At 40.4% G+C, this 20098-nt stretch overlaps 1 protein-coding gene and 1 pseudogene across 1 annotated transcript; one reads left to right on the plus strand and one right to left on the minus strand.

Annotated features, from left to right (window-relative positions):
* Positions 1–237: 237 nt before the first annotated feature.
* On the plus strand, positions 238–1283 carry LOC117628092 (annotated as a pseudogene).
* Positions 1284–11112: 9829 nt separating this feature from the next.
* LOC117614114 (probable inactive purple acid phosphatase 28) lies at positions 11113–14031 on the minus strand. Its single transcript, XM_034342807.1, has 4 exons — positions 13709–14031; positions 13460–13607; positions 12082–12506; positions 11113–11687 (listed from the first exon to the last, which is right to left on the minus strand). Exons 1-4 carry the CDS (start codon positions 13898–13900, stop codon positions 11238–11240), a joined length of 1215 nt encoding a protein of 404 aa, XP_034198698.1. The 5' UTR covers positions 13901–14031; the 3' UTR covers positions 11113–11237.
* Positions 14032–20098: the final 6067 nt, after the last annotated feature.

Raw genomic sequence — 20098 nt, forward strand, 5'->3', positions numbered from 1 at the left:
TACTTGCAGTATCCCACTCTGCCCTCTGAGAAAAGAGTCAGAATCATGGCTACAAACTACCTCATGTGGAATGAAGATTTGGTCCGAAAAAGTAAGGATGAGGTGCTATTAAGGTGCCTCGGAAAGACAGAATATATGAAAGTCATGGGAGAAACCCATGAGGGGATCTGTGGAGCTCACCAAGGAGGAAGAAAGATGTGCTGGTTAATTAGAAGGTATGGCTACTTCTGGCCAACCATGTTGAAGGATTGCATCAACTATTCCAAGGGATGTGAAGCTTGTCAAAGACACGGCCCAATCCAGCAGGCTCCTTCAGTTCCCATGAATCCAGTGGTAAAACCATGGCCTTTTAGGGGATGGGCAATGGATCTCATTGGCAAAATCTATCCAGCCAGCAGCCAGCAGCCAGCAGCATTGTTTTATCATTGTTGCTACAGACTATTTCACCAAATGGGTAGAGGCCAAGCCAATCAAAACCACAACTTCTCAAGAGATCATCACCTTTATAGAAGAACAGATCATACAAAGATTAGGCATTCCAGAATCAATCACAACTGATAGGGGTTCTTCTTTCATATCTAGGGATATGCTAGATATGGCAGAAGCATTCAAGTTCAAACTGCTTCAATCTACCCCTATTATGCTCAAGCTAATGGACAGGCAGAATCAAGTAACAAGGTGATTATCAATATCATCAGAAAGATGCTGGAGAAGAATCCAAAGCAATGGCATGAAAAGTTGTCAGAGACTCTGTGGGCATACAGAACTTCAAAAAGAGAAGCAACTGGCATGACTCCCTATGCTCTAACCTACGGCCATGATGCAATTCTGCCTATGGAGATAGCAGTCCAATCTCTTAGAATTGCTCACCAGCACCATCTCACAGGAGAAGACTACTCTCAAGCCATGTTACTTGAATTAGAAGAATTGGATGCAAGTAGGATTGACACCCTCAACAAACTCTTGGCAGGAAAACAGGCTGTATCAAGGGCATACAACAAAAAGAGTCAGAGAACAAGAGTTTTGAAGAAGGAGAGATAGTCTGGAAGGCAATTCTGCCCCTTGGAGCACACATAGCTGGATATGGAAAATGGTCACCTACGTGGGAAGGTCCTTTTGTGATTAACCAGATCCTCGGAATGGGGGCATATAGGTTGCAGGACAGAGATGGAGTTATTCACAATGCCCCAATCAATGGCAAATGGTTAAAGAAATTCTACCCAACCATGTGGGATTCACAAGCTGTACAGACAGACCCCGGGATAGAGAAAGAACAAGGCTAAACTTTGTCTATTTTATGAATCCATTTTTGCTTTAAAGTAGTTTCGTTTTTACTTCCAAAAGTTATGTTTTGTTTACTACATCAAGGGTAAAATAAAAGTAGTAAGATGCTGTTTGAAAAGAAGCAGAGCAAACTTTATTTAAATAGCCACCATAGCGGCAAATTTGTCCAGGTAAATAAAGAAACAGAATTTGAAAAACTAAAATCCTAATTTTCTAAGGGTTTCCTGCAGATTCGCCTTCTTGACAGAAAGTTCCTTCTGGAGCAACACCCCTTGGTGGATCGAGGCTTCTGCAATCTCCAAAGCTGGCCTGGAGGCTGCAACCATGCTCTGCACCAGGAAGGTGGCCTTGGTCTTGGAACTCAGTCCAGTCCCAAGCCTGTTCTGCACCTCCCTGCACTCTGCCAGTTGTTTTTGAAGCTCTTCAATCTGCTTCTCCAACTTATCCGCAGTAGCCTTGGCCTCCTTATATCCAGCCACCATCTGGTCCAGTTCTGCCTTCTGCCTAGCAAAGTCAGCCAGATTGGCTTCGTGTGTAGCTTTGCAGAACTCAGAGGTCTTGAAGGTAGGCTTGAGATCCTCATAGCGATCGTGCAGATTAAGCACATCTCTGGCCAAGCTTAGGCCCATCTCAAGAATGGGCTTTGGAGCCATGTTCTGTCTATGCAGCAGGTCCAGATCTTTCATCAGCTGATCTAGAGCCCCTTTATCCTCATCAAACTCCAGCTCAGTGGACTGCCAGATTTTTAACCTCTCCATGGCCTCCTGCACTGCTCTAGGCTTTGCCTTGCTCGGAGGAGAGCTGAGTTTTTCCAGCTTGTCCAGTTGAGCATCCAGGTCCATCGCTTCAAACTCCTCCAGTTCTGGGTCAGCGAAAGAAGCCGTAGCAGATGATCCTGGAAGGGAATGAATAGGCATCTGCAGAAGAAAGCATAGGTTACGACCAGGAGGAAAGGCAAAATAAAAGACTCGAGAGTTATGAGAAACTTACAGCAACAATGGGGGGCCTCAAAAGGCTGGATACAGCGGCCAGAACACCAGTAACTTTAGGCACTTCCACCTGGAAAGAACGCAACTGCTTAAAAAGGCAGAACAAGCAGAATAGCAGGAAAGCATGAACAGTTGAGAAGAAAAATTACCACGATTGCAGGAGCAGCTGCAGTTGTTCCTACCTCGGCTTCTGGAACCACAACGGTTATTTCTGCCTGATCCACAGGGTCTGATGCAGATGGCTCCACCTGGTCCTCGGCCTCTGGAGCGGCAGTGGAATGTTCTGCCTCAGCATCCTCAAAAAGAGCCAGTGCCGAGCTAGTCAGCTCAGCACTCAGACCCTTTTGTTGCTTCTGCGCCAAGGCAATGCTCTCCGCTATCACCTCAGCAGGAATCTCATCCTACAAAAAGGGGGTCAAAACAGAAGGAATAAAGCACAGAACAGAAGGAATAAAGCAAAAGAGAAACTGATGCAAGTCACAGACTAAAACTCACATCATCTTCCGCCACAGCCACCTTCTTTTGGGACACCTCCTCCAGCTCTTGCAGCTCCTTTTCCTGCTCCACCTCCTCAAAAGCTTCTCGCAGCTCGTCATCCGTCCCAGAAGGGCTGACCTGGATTGCTGCAGCTTCTTCTACAGCAACGTACTCCACTTCACTCTTCTTCTTAAGCTTTTTTAACTTGGTGGGAGGAGGAGAAGGACTCCCAGCTGGACAGAACAAAAGTAAAAGATTAGAAAAGAAAAAGCAGAATAAATCCGGAAAGAACAGTTGGAATGTTCCAAACTCACCAGGAATGCCAGGCCGCGCGGTGTTATCTAGAGGGGGAGCAGGCCCTTTTCTTTTTCTCCTGCCAGAAGGAACAGCCTCGGCAGGGGTTTGTTCTGCCTCAACATCATCCTCTTCATCGGCAGAAGGAAGCTCCAAATCCCCGGCAGCAATGACAAAAGAGACTGCACCAAGCAGTTAGAGGTTAGAGGCCAAAAAAACAGGAAAAGACAGAAGAAAATTAAAAGGGAGAAGGCTTACCAATCACTTCTCCGGCCTGGACAGACTGTCCGCCCACGTTCTTTGTCAGAGAAGGATCTAATAACAGGCAGAATATATGTCAAAAGCAGATTATCAAGACAGAACAAACAACAGACAGAATCAGATGTCTACCTTCTATAATCTGTGCATTGATGTCCTTGATGGTCTGGATCATATGCGCTCTAGCCTCCCCATCCGCAAAAACTAGCCAGTTCTCCCAACCATCGAAGAGCACCTTCAGGGCAGTAACAGAGGCAGGCAGATTTTGGAATCTGGCATGCCACCAGGTGTCAAAATCGGTGGAACTGCAGGAATTTGGTTCCCATGAGGGATAGAGGGCATCCGTGCTGTTGTTGATCTTATTCACTGCACACCGAGCATCCTTGTGCACCTCCAGGTCATCTGCATCTCTCCAGGAAGAGGCCCGGTTACAGCTCCGATATGACTTCAGCGGAATAAGCTGAGGGCAGCCAAGCTGCCTTGCACAGAAGTTGGGATGGTAGACTTCTGCCCCCAGATGATAATTTGGAGGTTTGCCCCCACCATGGGGCAGATCTCTGGGCAGAGTGATACTCAGAAATTTCTTCCTGAAGTCTGTTCTGGCAGCCTCGTCTTCTGGCTCCTTCTCGAAAAGCCGAAATCCAGTCTGGAACCAAGGATAGGTCCTTCTGATCACCACTTGCCACTGAGCAGCCGACCTCTTGGTGCAATGCCTGAAGAACATCAAATATTCCTCAAGAGAGCGCTTGGGCACTTCTGCCGACATCAGGGGGAGGGCCAGAACTTGGTCTTCAGGCAGAACTATGTCTGGAAATCTTAACTCGGGGAAATATACCTGCAGCCAGATCTGGATCATCCAGAATGCACCAGGAGCAGACAGGTTCAATGGATTCTCAAGGGTGGCAGTGTATAGATTCTTGAAAAGGTGAGCCAGAACTGTTGGCCCAAGCCCCACATCAGTGTGATTATGAAGCGCTTCTGCCAGATGCCTATACTCGAGCAGAACTGCCGAAGACCGATTGGGGAAGACAAATCGATTCAGCCAATATAGAAGGAACAACATATGTTGCTGGTCCTTGTCCTTCTCAGTACCAAACCTCTTCAAATAGTTGGAGAAGGAGCAGTTCTGGTTGATCGTGGCTGGAGAAATAGTGAAGGGAGTGGTCACCTTCTCTTGATTTTTTCGCCTATGGTAATCTCCAACAGCATCTACAGGTCGGCCATGGGGCCTGAACCCAAAAATCTGAGCCATATCCAGCAGGGTTGGCGCCATAGGACCTACACGGAAGTCGAATGTGTTGCTGGCAGAATTCCAGAAACACAAGGCAGCAGCAAGCAGGTTTTCATCTCTGTTGATCGATTGCTTGGACAGAAGAATGGCGTCATAGATCCCAGCTCTCCTCCAGTGGCCCCCATATCTCGGGAGGAGTCTGTCAATCCAGTCCACCCATTTGACTGGGCTGTTCCTCACCTCGCTGGATGGGAAGGACCGGCTCAAATTCTTGCTAACCCAAGAATGAGAAGCTAGGGCAGAAGCGCTCTCAAAACACAAAGGAGCCTCAGCGTCTTTTCTTAGCAGTTCTGCCACTTCAGCAGGAACAGGGCCAAACCAGTGAGGCCCTAGCACCAGGGTATTCTCGAACAAGTGAAGAACATTCTCATCCAGATTCTTCTGGGCAAAAGGATGAAGCTTGCTCCTAACTTCTATCGCGTGAGCATCAATCCCGCTCCCAGTAATGTAATCAGGAGGAATCGAAGCTGAAGAGGACTGAGCACGAGACCTTGGGGAAGACATCTCTAAAAATCAAGAAAGAGAACCACAGAGAGGATGAAAGGAAAGGAGGATTCGAAGGAGACGATAAAAAACTGAGAGAGAGAAACTCTTAATCGGAAGGGTTACAAGCGAGGGTTTGAAATTTCCTCTTAAAAGGGGGGAAAAGCTCGAAACGTAGGAAGAAGAAGAAGAGACGACACCTGGTGATTATTGGCTAGTAACTAGCTAAATAAATAGCCGTTTTTCTTCCCCCACGAACTCCAGATCATTATGGGCGGACGTGACAGACACACGAAGCGAAAAAGACTGGCGCGCAAATTCATGGCAAAACATTAAGTCTGAAAAACCGTTCCAAAAAAACAATTCAGACTTAATGGGGGCATTGTTTGGGCCTAAATTTAACATACCAAAAGATCCAGAAACAGGCCCGTGATGAAATCACTTACCCAGTCCCAGAAAGCCCAAAAGCATAGAAAACTACCATATTGGGCCTTTGAAGATCAGCCCACGAAGATATTTGTTTAAAACTCAAGCCCAAAAGACTAAAAAACACATTCACGTGGCTACCTCAGCTTTGAAAGTCAGCATTTTTAAACTAAAAATTCTTTATATGGGAAGGGACGTCTCTGAAAAACTGCCAAAACAGAAGATCAAAAAAAAACCCATCTATATTCAGAGATTTTTTCTCCAAAACGAGACGCCATCTTCCAAAGGATTACAGGTCACGCCTTCTCAGTTAGAACGGGAAACAAGGAATTACTCAGGAGACACAAAAGAAACCAAACCGCCATAAGAAGCATAGGCGGTGGCGTTGGTTAAAACAAAGAAACAGCCGCCCAGGAAACTAGGGAAGGGATTGCTATGGAAAAGACTACTGGGAGCCTATCTGCCATAATTGATAAAATCTTTTCTGCTTTACGTTTTGGGAGATCTGTTGCCGCCCATTATTAAAGTTTAAAATCACCTCCAAGAGAGGATCTCTTATAAAAAAACAGAAGTAGGCAAGAAAGAAGGGACGAAAAATTCATCAATCAAAAAAAGACAACAACAAGAAAAGCCAAAAGCTCACTTGAATCCTAAGAAAAGTTAGCCTTAGATCAAAATCCCAAAGTTCAGACTTAGAAAATAAGTCCTTCAAAACGAGATTTCTCGTTACAAATTTGGTTCAGCAAAAGCCAAGTCAAGCAGAGTTTTGAGTTTTCACGAAACGTGGAGACTTCAGCAAAATTAATGGAGAGTCCTGTTCAAGCAGAACAACTCTCTCGTAGTGCAATCCCTAGTCTACCAGATTATCGAGAATAGCCAATTCTGCCCCTTTCAAGCTGAGGAAGTTGCAGTTCTGCCTACTCAGAAGGCCTCACGGAGCGTGAAGCGAAGATAAAGCTCTGCCAGAATCCAATTTTGGTATCGATTTATAGGCCAGCCTAGCATTTGAAGTCATAAATAGGACAGGTAAACCCAGACGCGTCCAGTCCAGCCCAAGTTGGAACCTTCCATCCAAGCAGAATCGGAGTTCCAGCCATTTTCTAACCTCCCTAGAGTCGATATGAATAATTTTTGTTTTGCAAAAGGCAGTTCTGCCTGAAACAATCTCACTTATATTAAGCATTTCCGGCCAGAATAGCCATTTGATATTGAGATAAATTGTGAAAGTCCTCACCAGTCTGAGGCAAGAAAAGAACTTACTTGGGAGATATTCCTCACCCAAATTCACGATCGTTTGATTTTTAGAAGTTAGTAACTTGGGGCGCAAGTCATCTACTCTAAAAAAAAAAAAGTCTGCTAGGATTTACGTCACTAGCAGTGGCACGCTCGCACACCAAAGAAAGCTGACTTGTTGACCAATACTTGGTCTCTAAGCCAGTGGGGAACTTCGCCCTTCCATCACAGGAGCAAAACATAAAACGGGTGAACACTAACATCAATGTACGCACATAATTCTATCATGGAGCCTCTTACCATTAAACCCGCAACCAACAAGGTTGGTATTAGAGCATTTCCAGCAGTTTTCCCCTTGCCATGGCAAGGGGAGCCCTAGGGCAACTACAGCCCCCCCTCCCCGAAAGCAAAGTGTGTTTCCAGTAGTTGCCTTTTGCCATGACAAATACTATTTATTTTTTTGGTTTTTTTCACAACTTTTTTTTACTTAAACAATTAATTTGGATAATATTTTCGGATAAGATTTTTGGGTTCCTACGTGTCAATACTATTCATATTGGATAATATTTTCGAATAAGATTTTATTTTATTAGTTGTATTGGTTGGTATTTATAGGAAAAAAAAAGTATGAGGATTTGGTGTTAAAAGTGAAGAGTATTGGTTGGTATTTATAGACACTGGAGGACCTAGAATTTTTGTAGCAGAGGAGCAATATTGACTAAGTATGAAAAATGATTTTTCGAAATAATCATTTTCTTAAGATAATTTTTGGCGGCTTTTATTCCTTACACATCAAATAAGAAAACTTGATTTTATGGGATTTTAATATGAAGTATATATTGACTTAATGAGCCATCATTTTTAGTCTAAATCGTATTTTGCACTAAAACCGATTTTCCATATTTTGATTTGGTGGGAATTTGATTTTCTAGTACTTTTATTTGAATCCAAATGAGGGATACTTCCTTATTTACATTGTAAACTTAAGTAAATTGAGTAATATAAAAATAAATGAAAGTAAAAGGACAAATACATTTACTTAAATGTTGAAAATGGAAATAAGGTATAGAGAGAAATAAAAATCAGTAATTTTTTTGGTTTTTTTTTTAAATTTTTATCCATTTTTTTATTGCACAAACATTGGCCACCGTTGGATTGCTGGAAAAAATCAGATCGGAGAGCCCAGCGCGCGCCACGTGGACTATTTAAAAAAATTTGGACGCAGGGCTGACATCAGCCTTGCCCTCGGGCCAGCCCAGTCTGCTGGGTTCCACCATCTGCCCGGGCTTGCTTTTGTTGCTGGAAATCACTTTTTTGCCCAAACACCACCCCCACCCCCCCAGCCCGAGTCCAGCCTTAGTTGCTGAAAATGCTCTTAGTGATGGTCAAGACAGCAGACCCTCCGAAGCTACAATCCTCCCGTGTGTTTTAAAAGGCATTCATCGCGAATGCTTCCCGAGTAACTTCAAAATTTGAGGGAGTCATGGATGTGGCTTTTCTTTTTTACTTTTTGTTTTGTGTACTTAGTTTTTTATTTATTTCTTTATTTATTTTATAAAATATTTAATTTAATTAATTAATTTTTAATTTGGCTTAGAAAACTCACATTTGCCCCCAAAGTGTAGGTCAGGTGTTTATTTTTAACGAAAAAATTGATAGATTTACTGAAAAGGACCACTAGTGCAACATGTGATCTAATTGGAGGACTTGATCTAATTCGATTTTTAATTTTTCAATTTAAGTTATCTTATCTTTTTATAAATTTTGATTTATTAATTATTTTAAAACATAATGAATTTCTTACGATTTCTTGTCCACATGGAGCACTTTGTCCGCATTAGAGTTAAACACACCTATGTGCCACGTAAACATTTAACGGAAAATTTAACATATTCACTAATAGGGAGATCAATATGCAAGGTTTATGTGAGTTCGTGTACAAGTTTGCAAGATTTTTAAGGTTGGATATTAATTTGAAATGACTCAAACCAAACCATCTATTTTTCAAGACTACATTCATATATCATTCTTGCCAAAAATTAGACAAATCGAAAACCGTTTTGACATCTAATTGTGTCCTACAAAATAGATGAACTCAGTGTTTCAAGAAAGTACTAAACTTACAATAATTAAATGGCTAAACTGGTGAAATGCCCCCTGAACTTGTGCCTAATTTTCAATTGACCCCCTATCCTTTTTTTCTTTTTTTTTTGGTTGAAAAATTAAAGATATGAACTCCTTTTTTTCGCCAATTTCCCCTCTGCGATCTAAATCTTCAACATTTCATCCAATTTTCAATTAAATCATTAAAATAAATTATTTTTTTGGAAACAATCAAAGAAAAAGAGAACAAAACAAAAACAAAAACAAAAAACTTGGGACCCCTTGACCCAAACCCATCCCCCCATTTCTTCTCTTCACCACTCCCCATGACCACCACCAACAGACACCCCCCCCACCCCCCACCCCTTCCCCCGATTTCTTCTACACTCTCCCCTCTTTCCCCATTGCAACCCACCCATACCCAGGGACAGTCCTATGACTTGTACAACTTGGGCTATAGCCCAGCTGAGTTTTTTTTATTTATTTCTTATAGTTAATTTTATTGTTAATCCCATTTATAGCAGAAATATTAATTTGAACTAATTGGGTAATTGTATTGTCACCTCTAGTTGCCGTGTGTCTATATGACCTTATCTTTGTGATGATAAATTTTCATTTTTAAATTTTCTTATGAATTTTATTTTCTCTTAATTAATTTTTGTTCATCATGGTAGACCTTAGCTGGCATTGTTGGTGTAAAATAGGCCTTTTAAACAAATAAAATAAAAATTATATGTTTTTAAATTATATATATATATACACACACATGATCAATTCCATAAGCCTAAAATCTAACAGTTCAATAAGGTAAATCTAGCCCACCTCATTTTAAAATCCTGGATCCGTTCCTGCCCATACCCATTCCCCTCCTCCCTTGAATGAAATATTAAGGATTTAGACAGCAAATAGGAAATTGGTAAAAAGTAAAGAGTTCATATCCTTATTATTAATTTTTTTAAAGGATAGGAGGTCATTTGAAAGATGATCTTTGTAATATCGAATTCAAGTGAGTGGTCATATGATATCAATTCAAGTATTTTTTGCAAAGATGATCTTTGTATGAATATCTATAAAATAGACGGTTTGGATTAGTGAAATACAATACGAAGTGGGCTCTACAATCAGGGACAGATCTATGAATTTTCCTTGCAAGGGTCAACATTTAACACGGTAAAAAATTTCTATACCAAAAAAAAATCCATAAAAATAAAACGATAATTTATAATTTATAATTAATAGAAAAAATCACATTACAATTGTCCACGATGAGTTTTCATATTCTGAAAACGTCCTATTATAGTTTCATTATCAATACAAGCGAATACATCTTTCGCAATATAAACAAATAGGGAGTCTACTGGAAGGAGGATTTTCCTTCTTTTTAACCAAAGTAGCTAGGGATAAAAGGATAAAAAGTCTGCTAGAGATGCTCTACGCTATCACTCAACCATTGATGGAGAAAAGCTAACCGAAAATTCATATAAAAAAACTAATTGAGCCTCTCTGTTGTTTCGTTTTCTTAAGAAATCTATTTCAGCCAAGGCAAACCAAATAGCTGGGAGGGAATGCCTTAATTTCCCCCAAGCCCAATACTTCAAGATCTTAAATTTATACTTCCATCAATATTTAATCAACCAAATACAAAATGAAGCATCAAATATCAGTCCCACCAAGCAGTTATCTTCACTTTTGTCAAATATCCATACTTTTTCAAAGTTAAAATAAAAAGAAGCCGTTTTTTTTTTTTTTTTTCCCTACAGACCAACTAATGGGTCCTCATTAAGCTAAACTGAAATCTCAGATTAGTGAGCAAATCACAGATAGCCATCAAACTACATTGAAAAATAATGAAGAATTGACGAAACTGAAAGCAAAAGAACCAAGGCAGTGAAGGTGAAATTTGACATCACATTTTGTGGACTTTATCTGAGGCGTCTCTTCTTAGCTGCCCAACAAGCATCAGATTGCGAGGTCGATAAGAGCGTGCGCTGGGGAGGAGCGCTGCCCTTGGGGAACTTTCGTCGAACAATTTGCACGGGTCAATTTTCTCCCCTCTAATGGCAGATTCCAGGGTTGCAGGGGTCACTTGACCGCCCTTTCTCCTCTGTGTATCCGTCCTTGCCTACAATGATGTCCCTCATGATAAACCGTATATTATTTAGTTGATACATTTGAATGACTAAACGATCAACAATCTATATATATATATATATATATATATATATATATATATAGAGAGAGAGAGAGAGAGAGAGAGAGAGAGAGAGCACCAGAGAAAAAATTTCTTTCTTTTTTTCTTTCAAATATGGGATTACAGGATCAAAAATAATCATACAACACAAATACAATTACTTCTACAGCAACAAAACTGAAAGAGGATATACAACATAGTGAAGTGCCTATTCCAAAATTTCTATACCTACACCCAAATTATACTGATGGCAATATTCCCATAACAATTGCTCATCAATCTTGCTCAGTTTATCATCGTCGAGACGCTTCCATGTCTTAATCCTCTCAACTCCCATCCACCCTTTCTCCCCCTTCCCGAGTTCTGCCAATATGACCCTTGCTCTCCTTCGCCACCCTGCCTTTCCATAACCATGGTATCCAAAGCCCCCACCGTAACAAAACCAAATATTCTCCAGATACCCACAAAAGTCATTGTTATGATCATGTCCCATGAACACAGCTTTCACATCTCGCATGGATACAAGGGTCTGTAAAACTCCAGAGTTCACCGATGAACATGCCACAGCCTCCTGAAACTGACCAATAATCTTTTTGTACCACAGCTGCCGGACCTCTGGAATTGGGATATGGAAGAATGCAAGCGCTGGTGGTTTATCCTGTGGAAAAGCGTTTTCTGAGCGATCTTGATCTCAATTATGGCACTGTTAGTGTGTTACCTGCAACATCTTAATGAAATCTAAATCTAATGAAACCTCCCTTGCGGGAATTGGAAGAACATGCTGAGCAATGGTGCACATATAGCATGAACAACTTGATGCAGCTATGGAATTGTAATTTTACAAGTGTGGGGTTAAAATGATTTTATAACATATAAAACTCATTTCCACGAAAAGTATACGTGAATTTTAATGGAAAGGCCACTTCAAAAAGCAAGTGTAAAAAGTTTCTCAATTTGTTTCATAATAATCAGAACAATCTGAAATCAATCAGATAAAATGCAACAATATGCAGTCATAGCATCCTTGTTGATTGAATTTGTCGAACGCATACCTGATATCCCTGAGAAATGCCATGAAGCCAATCGAGTTGAGATTCCTTAATCCAACCATAAGTTCGAACTCCTTGAACAGTCTCCCTGTCTCCACTGTCAAGAAAGAAAAGATTGAGGATGCTGCTGTTTGCCAAATGGGAACCTGGGGCACCATATACTCTCAGATCATAATTTCCAAAGCCATCAATTTTTTTCCTGCTTCTTCTGGCAAGATTAGAGAGATCTTCAGCTGATGGATTAATTTGTGAAACTGAATAATCCATAAGGGAGATAAAAGACATCAGTTCTTCACGATTCATCGTAGATTCTTGGTCGTGGTTGCCTAAAATTGCTGCCCATGGAAGTCCTGATTCAATGGCAGGACCAAATGCTCTAAGCAAGGATTCAGCAGCATCAACAGAGCTTGACCCAAATATATTATCTCCTGTTTACAAACAGAATCAAAATCAATACTTGGGGGGGGGAGAGAGAGAGAGAGAGGGATCAGTACTTAGTTAGTTTTACTTTACTATGTCAGATATAGTTGGGCCATGACACTACATTTAAAGTAACCTATATTCAGATAATTGATGCCTACATTCACTCAGAAACACTCACATAACTTAGAATTTACTGGAAGTTGGAACCATCCAGATACAGAGGATGCACAAACTAATCAACTGAGCCCATTTTTAATTTTTCCCCACCTCTTAAATGCCGTATGAAGAACTTCAGCCCTGGTTAATTAGAAGGAAAGAGTCTAATAGCTGAAGATTAGAGGCTACAGCTGCATGCACCTAATAAGATAGGATACAGAACTTGAAGAAGTTTTAGCTTAAAGCATCAAGCTTCTGCACCTTGATATGAATATTATCTTGGGTCTAGATGTTTAATGTAGTTTGGTAACCAGTCAAGGTGGTTTAGTTTCTCATTTTTCAAAATAATTTCTATTATTTCCAGGAAATTTCACACATTTAACTTCTCGATATGAAAACTCCATGAAAAGGATATGGCACATAGGATGAGAACAATGTGGAATGCGTTCCAGTACCACTGACTTATATATGATTTTAAAACTTGAGTTCTAATATATATAAACTTCTTAATTTCAGTAAGCCTGATTGAGTACAAGCATTCTTACAGGTAAAATTTTAAATCTTTTCATTTTTAAACAGCTCAAAGCATGATAATTTATTTTTAGATTACCTAATGTGCAAATATAGCTAGCGCCCCAAAAGATTAACATCCACCACCATAAGTAAATAAAAGAGTAAAAACAAACTACAAAATATCTTAACAAATAACAACACTTGAAAACTAAAAACAAGAAAACCAAACCAATCTGTAAATTTCCAGGGAAAACGGGAAATGAAAAAAAAAAAAAAAAAAAAACTGCACCTGTAAAAGCAATGAAATCAGGCTTTTCAGCTTCGATCATCCTCTTCAAGAAGCGAGACGTATTGAGATCAGAGCAGTGCTCAAACTCAGAGTCCAAAACGTCTCTGCAGCGAGTCAAGGCTCCATTTCCATAATGCATATCAGCCACCTTAATCACAGACAAAAACCCATTAACAAAAACTGCTTAACATCTTAATTACACAATAATTTCAAGCATCACATACATAATCAAAGCATCAGGTGAAGTACCTGCAGGATTTTGAAGGTGCCATCAGAGCGGAAGCGAAGGGGAAGATCTGGGCTGGTCTTCTTAACTCTCACAGGCCGATGGCCTATGAGTAAATTGTGAGAGATTTGGTTGTGGAGGAAGCAGAGAAGTGAGTAGAGAAAACCCAGATAGAGAAACGAGTGCATCCAGTTTGCTGCCGTGGACGATTCCATTGAAGGCCTCAGCTGAAGGTCCAGATTCTTCTGACAGTGGGGCTGGTTCCGGCCCGATTCAGACGGACCGCTTATTGACCTTTTTTTTTTTTTGTCTTCCCGCGGTCCACTGTTTTGTATAAGTTAGGGTCTTGATTTCTTCAAACAAATATTGTTGTAAAATATTAAGCTCTCCTAACAAAAATATTTTGTTAGCAGAAAATACCTATATATCAAGGGTAAAATTGTATAAATAAAAGAATAAGTTAAAAAGGGAAAGAAAACTAGTAGTCTTTTTATTTCATACAAAATTCAGTTGCAAAAGAAAAACGGTACAGTTATCAAATGAAGAAATAATGGGAAGAAAAAGGCAACGGACAAAAGTGCGTAACAGGAGAAAACTAATTTAATAACAAAACAAAACAAAACCAATTTGTTTATATTTCTTCATACTAAAATAATAAAATTGTGAACTTTTGTTTTGTAATTACAATAGATATGAGGTATTAAAACCCAAAGCCATATTTTCAGTTTTGAATCTTTTGGAGTTAATGGATCTAGCTAAGTGAAAAATGACTTTAACTTGCACATCAATGATTTCTCGGCTTCCCTCTATGGCACCTTAGTAACATTCCGTCTTGATATTTAATTTAATTTTCAAAATTCTAAAGTGAAAAGACGACTTTAACCTCAGGATTCCTTATTGGTTTAGAGTTGACTTTTTGCTCAACGCTAGTTTTGGCAATTTTATTGGTTCCTTTGTGTAGTGTTCGGGCTCACGAGTTCGTAGACATGTGGTGGGCCAAAATCAAAGTTGAAATGAAGACGTTTTGGTCAACGAAAGTGCAGTGGCACAACCATAAATATTTCAAAATCGATTTTTTTTAGTAGGACAAGCTGGCCCAAGCGCACATCACTCACTTACTCACTCACTCACTCTCTCTCTCTCTCTCTCTCTCTCTCTCTCCCCCCTAGGGGACGACGCACAGTGCCTCTTCGACTTCTCGGTGGCACAACATTATCGTCCGGCCTCTCTCTCTCTCTCTCTCTCTCTCTCTCTCTCTCTCTCTCTCTCCCCTAGGAGACGACGCACAGTGCCTCTTCGACTTCTCGGTGGCACAACATTGTTGTCCGGCCACCTCCGGAGACGAGACCGGTCGAAAAATGACAGCCACCAACCGACGAGCGTGTATAGGCCAGAGCGCAGCCTTCCTAGCCCCTCGATGCGACGTCGTGAGCTTGGAAAGGCCGAGAGGGTTCGAGATTTTCCATCACCATTTCCAGCAACTTCGGCGACCGTTGTCATTGATCTAGGTATGGTTCTCCATCCTTTTTTCATGCTCTAGTTGTTTATGTAGGTGGTTTGGATCGATTTTGGAGTTTTAGAAGTCAATCAACATACCCATATAAGGTAGACGGTTTTGGCCATTTTTTACCCATCTCCAGCCCCTTTTTAGCTGAGGTTCGAGACCAAAACTTGTTCCCCTTGTTAATCTGAACGTGATGATATAGGTATTGTAGGGAGTTTTGAGAATTTTATGTCGCCGGAATTTTCTCAAGACAGCCACCACTACCCGCGGCGGGTGCTAGCCCATGTCGTCCTAAAATGTTCCCTACGTCGTCCTGAGCACAACATTATTCTCAGATTTGAAGTTGGTTACCGTTTGACTATCAAACGGATATTGCACTTATTTTGTGATATCCGGGTTCGATAGGTTAGGACCGTTAGATCAGTTCCAATTTTAATTATGTTGTTCCCTATACCTCTAAGATCGTGTAGGAACTTACAGATTGAGAATCAGGGTATCGGATATTCCGAGTTAATAATTCTAGGGTTATAGAAACCAATCGTCGTCTGATCATGCGATTGACCTAGATCCTACCACTCAATAGAGACCAAACCTTCAGGACTTGTTCAGTAGACTTTGGGGGATCTATAGGAACTTTCGGATAGGAAATCAGATGTCGTGGGTCCCGCATGCCTAATTGACCTAGATGGTGGGCTTCGCTGGCCCAATCAAGACCAATTGGTTATGATGTATTTGTGACTGGATGTTTGTTTTAAAGTTGGTAGTATGCTATGAGAGTTTTATTAAATATTTATGAATTTTTATTCTACCGCTTTTACTTTCCAAACATGATATATTTATGTTTTATTGTGCGAATTTGGGTTGAGTTGATTTTAAATTATTGGTTATATGTTTATTTTCTTATATGTTGAAGAGTGTGAGAAATGAAATATTTGTTGCCTTCGAAATGTCTTCAAACATATGGTTGCCTTTGAAAATATTGATGTCTCTGGAAATATGCTTGCCTTTGGAGATATTGATGTCTTCAGACATCTTGGATGCCTTCGGAAATATTGATGTCTTTGGACATCCCAGTTGCCTTCGGGAAATAAGTGTCTTCGAACAGTTGCCTTGAGTATGTCTCCCTGAGTTCTGCTAGGATTGCGTTCTCATGTTGACCATTCATTCCTGAGTTCTACTAGGATTTGCCACACATATGAAAAAGACCGTTCCACATGTATAGTATTTGGAATTGACAGATTATGTTTGAGGTACAACTATGTGGAGAACAGTGCAGTACTGATATGTTTTGTACAGTTTACATGATATGCTTCACCACCCTGCTCATGTTATCTGCACAAGGTTGTCCATGATCCCCAGCCACCTGCCCAACTTGTCTACACAGGTGCTTGGCTAGTTTTCCCCTTCCCCTATTTCCTTCAGATTTAATGATATTTCTCATAAACCCCTTTGTGGGTGATAGCAGGATATATGCACTATGCGGACAGTTGCATGTATGACTTTCAAGTAAAAGGTTTGGTTACACATGTGTTTGGATGTACAATGATAAACTAATTGAACAGTTAAGTACATAATAAGGATTCTATTATTTAATTGTTGATTTCGCCTTGAACATTTTTGTATTACCTTAGGAAAGGTACGTAGGCAACCTAGGCTAACCTAGGTGCAGCCGCAAGTTTAGGATTTGTTTGTTATGTTTAGATTTGTCAAAAGGATATTGCTGATTTATTTGTGTTGGTAAAAAAAGGGGCCTGAAGCCCATCGAAACTGTTGCTAATTGGTGTGTGGTTTACACCTTGTGCTTGCTAAACGCTTGTGAAGTAATTTTTTTACTGTGCTAGTAGTTTTTTTTTTTTTTTTTTTTTGGAGTTTGCGCCAGTTTCAAGGGAGTCTTTGCCGATTTGTCGGTAGAAGCCAAACCCTAAAGTTGTTTTGGAATTAAGGTAAAAATGGTATTTTAGTAAGTTTGGGCCAATACATGGCTAGTGTCGGATAGGGAGAGGGTTTGTCATGGATTCCAATGGCGAATTCGACGCAGGTCCTTTCACCTTTAGTAGTGTATGTGTGTGAGAAACCCCCACCACCTTGTAATTTTTTTTATTTATTTAGAAAATTGTAGATTTCATTCCAATAAAGAGTGTGGAACATCGGGCATGTATTGCTTGGCCTCGTTAAAACCATCCCGAAGAAAACCACATGGAAAAAATCCCAGAGTAGGAAAGATGTCACATATGCCAAAGGAGTACATAAGCAAAATGATTACAAAGCATCAACTAACAAAATATCCTGAAGTTTTGTAGTTTAAACTATTGCTTATATTCAAAAAAAAAATATTTTGAAAGCTTCAACTAGCAAATATTTGTAAATTATTTACATGTATAAAATGAATTAGTAGGATTCAGTTTTGGACTGAATTGGTGAAGGCAATTTTTTTAATTTATCGGGTAATAGTTTAAGTTATATTTTTTTAAAACAAATATTATAATTGGCCAAGTTAGTTAAATAGGTTAAGGGGTTAAATTAGAAAATAAATAATATGACGCTCCATTCCAGGCAGAGAACACTCATACTAATGCATTGACAAGCCTAGGATCAGCATTGAACACCCAGTTCAGAAGCTCCATCCCGGTCAAACACATTGACCTTCCAAGCATCGAAGAGATAGAACAAATTGACTTCATGCAGATTGATGAGGACCCTAGCTTGCAAGACCACATCATCGACTACTTGGCAAATGGAAATCTGCCAAAGGAAAAATATGAAGTTAGGAAGCTCCAGTAGAATGCCACAATATACTACATGCAAGACAACAAGCTGATTCGCATATCATACTCTGGTCCTTATCTCACTTGTATAAAGTACCCTCAAACACTTGATGTGTTCTACCAAATTCACAATGATGAATGTGGCAACCATTCTGGGGGTAGGTCACTCACCCAGAAGGCTCTGAACATAAGATACTTTTGGTCTGCCATGTGCCATGACTCAACAGAGTATGTCAAAAGATGTGATCGATGCCAACGGTAAAAGCCGGTTCCAAACCTGCCTGCCGAAGTATACCATCTATAGAACAATCTGTGGTCATTCATGCAATGGGCCATTAACTTAGTGGGCCCCATGTCATGGGCAGCCGCTAAGAAATACATGATGATCGTCGGTACCGACTACTTTACTAAATGGATCAAGGCCGAAACTCTATCCTCTACTAAAGAAGCCGATGTGGAACGATTTGTCTAGAGAAACATTATCTACCGGTTTGGCTACTCATAGTCGTTGGTTACCAACAATGGATTACAATTCATTAGCAAGCAGATCACCACTTTTTTTGCAAAGTACGGCACCAAGCAGCACATGTTTACCCCGAGGTATCCACTGGTCAATGGCCAAGAAGAGGTATCCAACAAAATTATATTGAATTTCTTAAAGAAAAGACAAGAAGGCGCTAAAGGAAAATGTGTATATGAGTTCTCTGGAGTATTATGGGCTTATCGAACCACCAAAAGAAGATCAACCGACGAAATCTCGTTTTCCTTAACCTATGGAACTGATGCAATCATTCACTTGCACATCATTGTCCCTTCTATAAGCATTAAGGTGGACAGTGTTGATCAAAACTCTGACCAATGAAGCTTAACCTCGACCTACTTAAAGGAGAGCGCGAGAAAGCCATTATCTGAGTTGTCTCGTACCTGCAGCAGTTGAAGTCTTACTATGACAAAAGGGCCAAAGTCAAACAGTTTCAACTTGTTGACCTTATACTTAGAATGACTTTCATTACTACGCAAAGACATTGATCGAAGAAGATAAACCCAATTGGGAAGGCTCTTACGTGGTCAGCCAGTCTAAGGGCAAAAGAAGCTATACATTTCACATTATAAAAAGGAAGAAGATTCTAAGACATTGGAATGTTTGCCATCTCCAAAGATATTACCCGTGAAGCTTCCTCCTACCAGTTTAATCCTTAACAAAATTAGGATCCAGACAGGTTGGGCTTTACACCAGGATGTCGAAAACAAAGCCCCCAGCCCAAGAAAGACCAAACATGGAAATTGTCATTTGGACTCAGCCCATAAATTTCTGTTGGATTCAAACCCAAGGGATTAAAAACACATCCACCTCAGTTTTGAAAAGTCAGCATTTTCAACTAAAGTTTTTATATGGGAAGAGACGTCTCTGAAACACTGCCAACAGAAGATCAAAACCCTGTCTATATTCAAAGATTTTGCTCCAAAGCAATACACCATTTTCTAAGGAATTCACGGGTCACACTTTCTCAGTTAGAACGGGAAACAGGGAATTGTTCAGGAAATACAGAAGAAAACCAAACCGCCATAAAAAGCCCACACAGACGGTGGCGTTGGTTGAAACAAAAAAGCTGCCGCCCAGGAAACCAGGGAAAGGACTGCTTTAGAAGGTGACTGCTGTGAGCCTATCTGCCATTGATTGATAAAATCTTTTCTACTTTACGTTTTAGGAGATCTTTTTGCCGCCCATTATTAAAATTAAAAACACCTCCAGGAAGGTCTCTTATAAAAACAAGAGTAGGCAAGAAAGAAAAGGACACTCAATTCATCAATCAATCAAAAAAAAAAAACAACAACAAGAAAACAACCAAAAGCTCACTTGGATTCCAAGAGAAACCAGCTTTAGATCAGAATTCCAAAGTTCAGACTTAGAAAATAAGTCTTCTAAAATGAGATCCCTCGTTACAAATTTGGTTCAGCAAAAGCCAAGACAAGCAGAGTTTGAGTTTTCACAGACGTGGAGACCTCAGCGATCTCATGAAGAGTCCTGCCCAAGCAGAACAACGCTCGTAGTGCAATCCCTAGCTCATCAAACCCTCAAGAACAGCCACTTCTGCCCCCTCCAAACTGAAGAAGCCGCAGTTCTGCCCACTCAAAGGCCTCAC

The sequence above is a fragment of the Prunus dulcis genome, chromosome 1, assembly GCF_902201215.1.
Source record: "Prunus dulcis chromosome 1, ALMONDv2, whole genome shotgun sequence".
Classification (NCBI taxonomy): Eukaryota; Viridiplantae; Streptophyta; class Magnoliopsida; order Rosales; family Rosaceae; genus Prunus; species Prunus dulcis.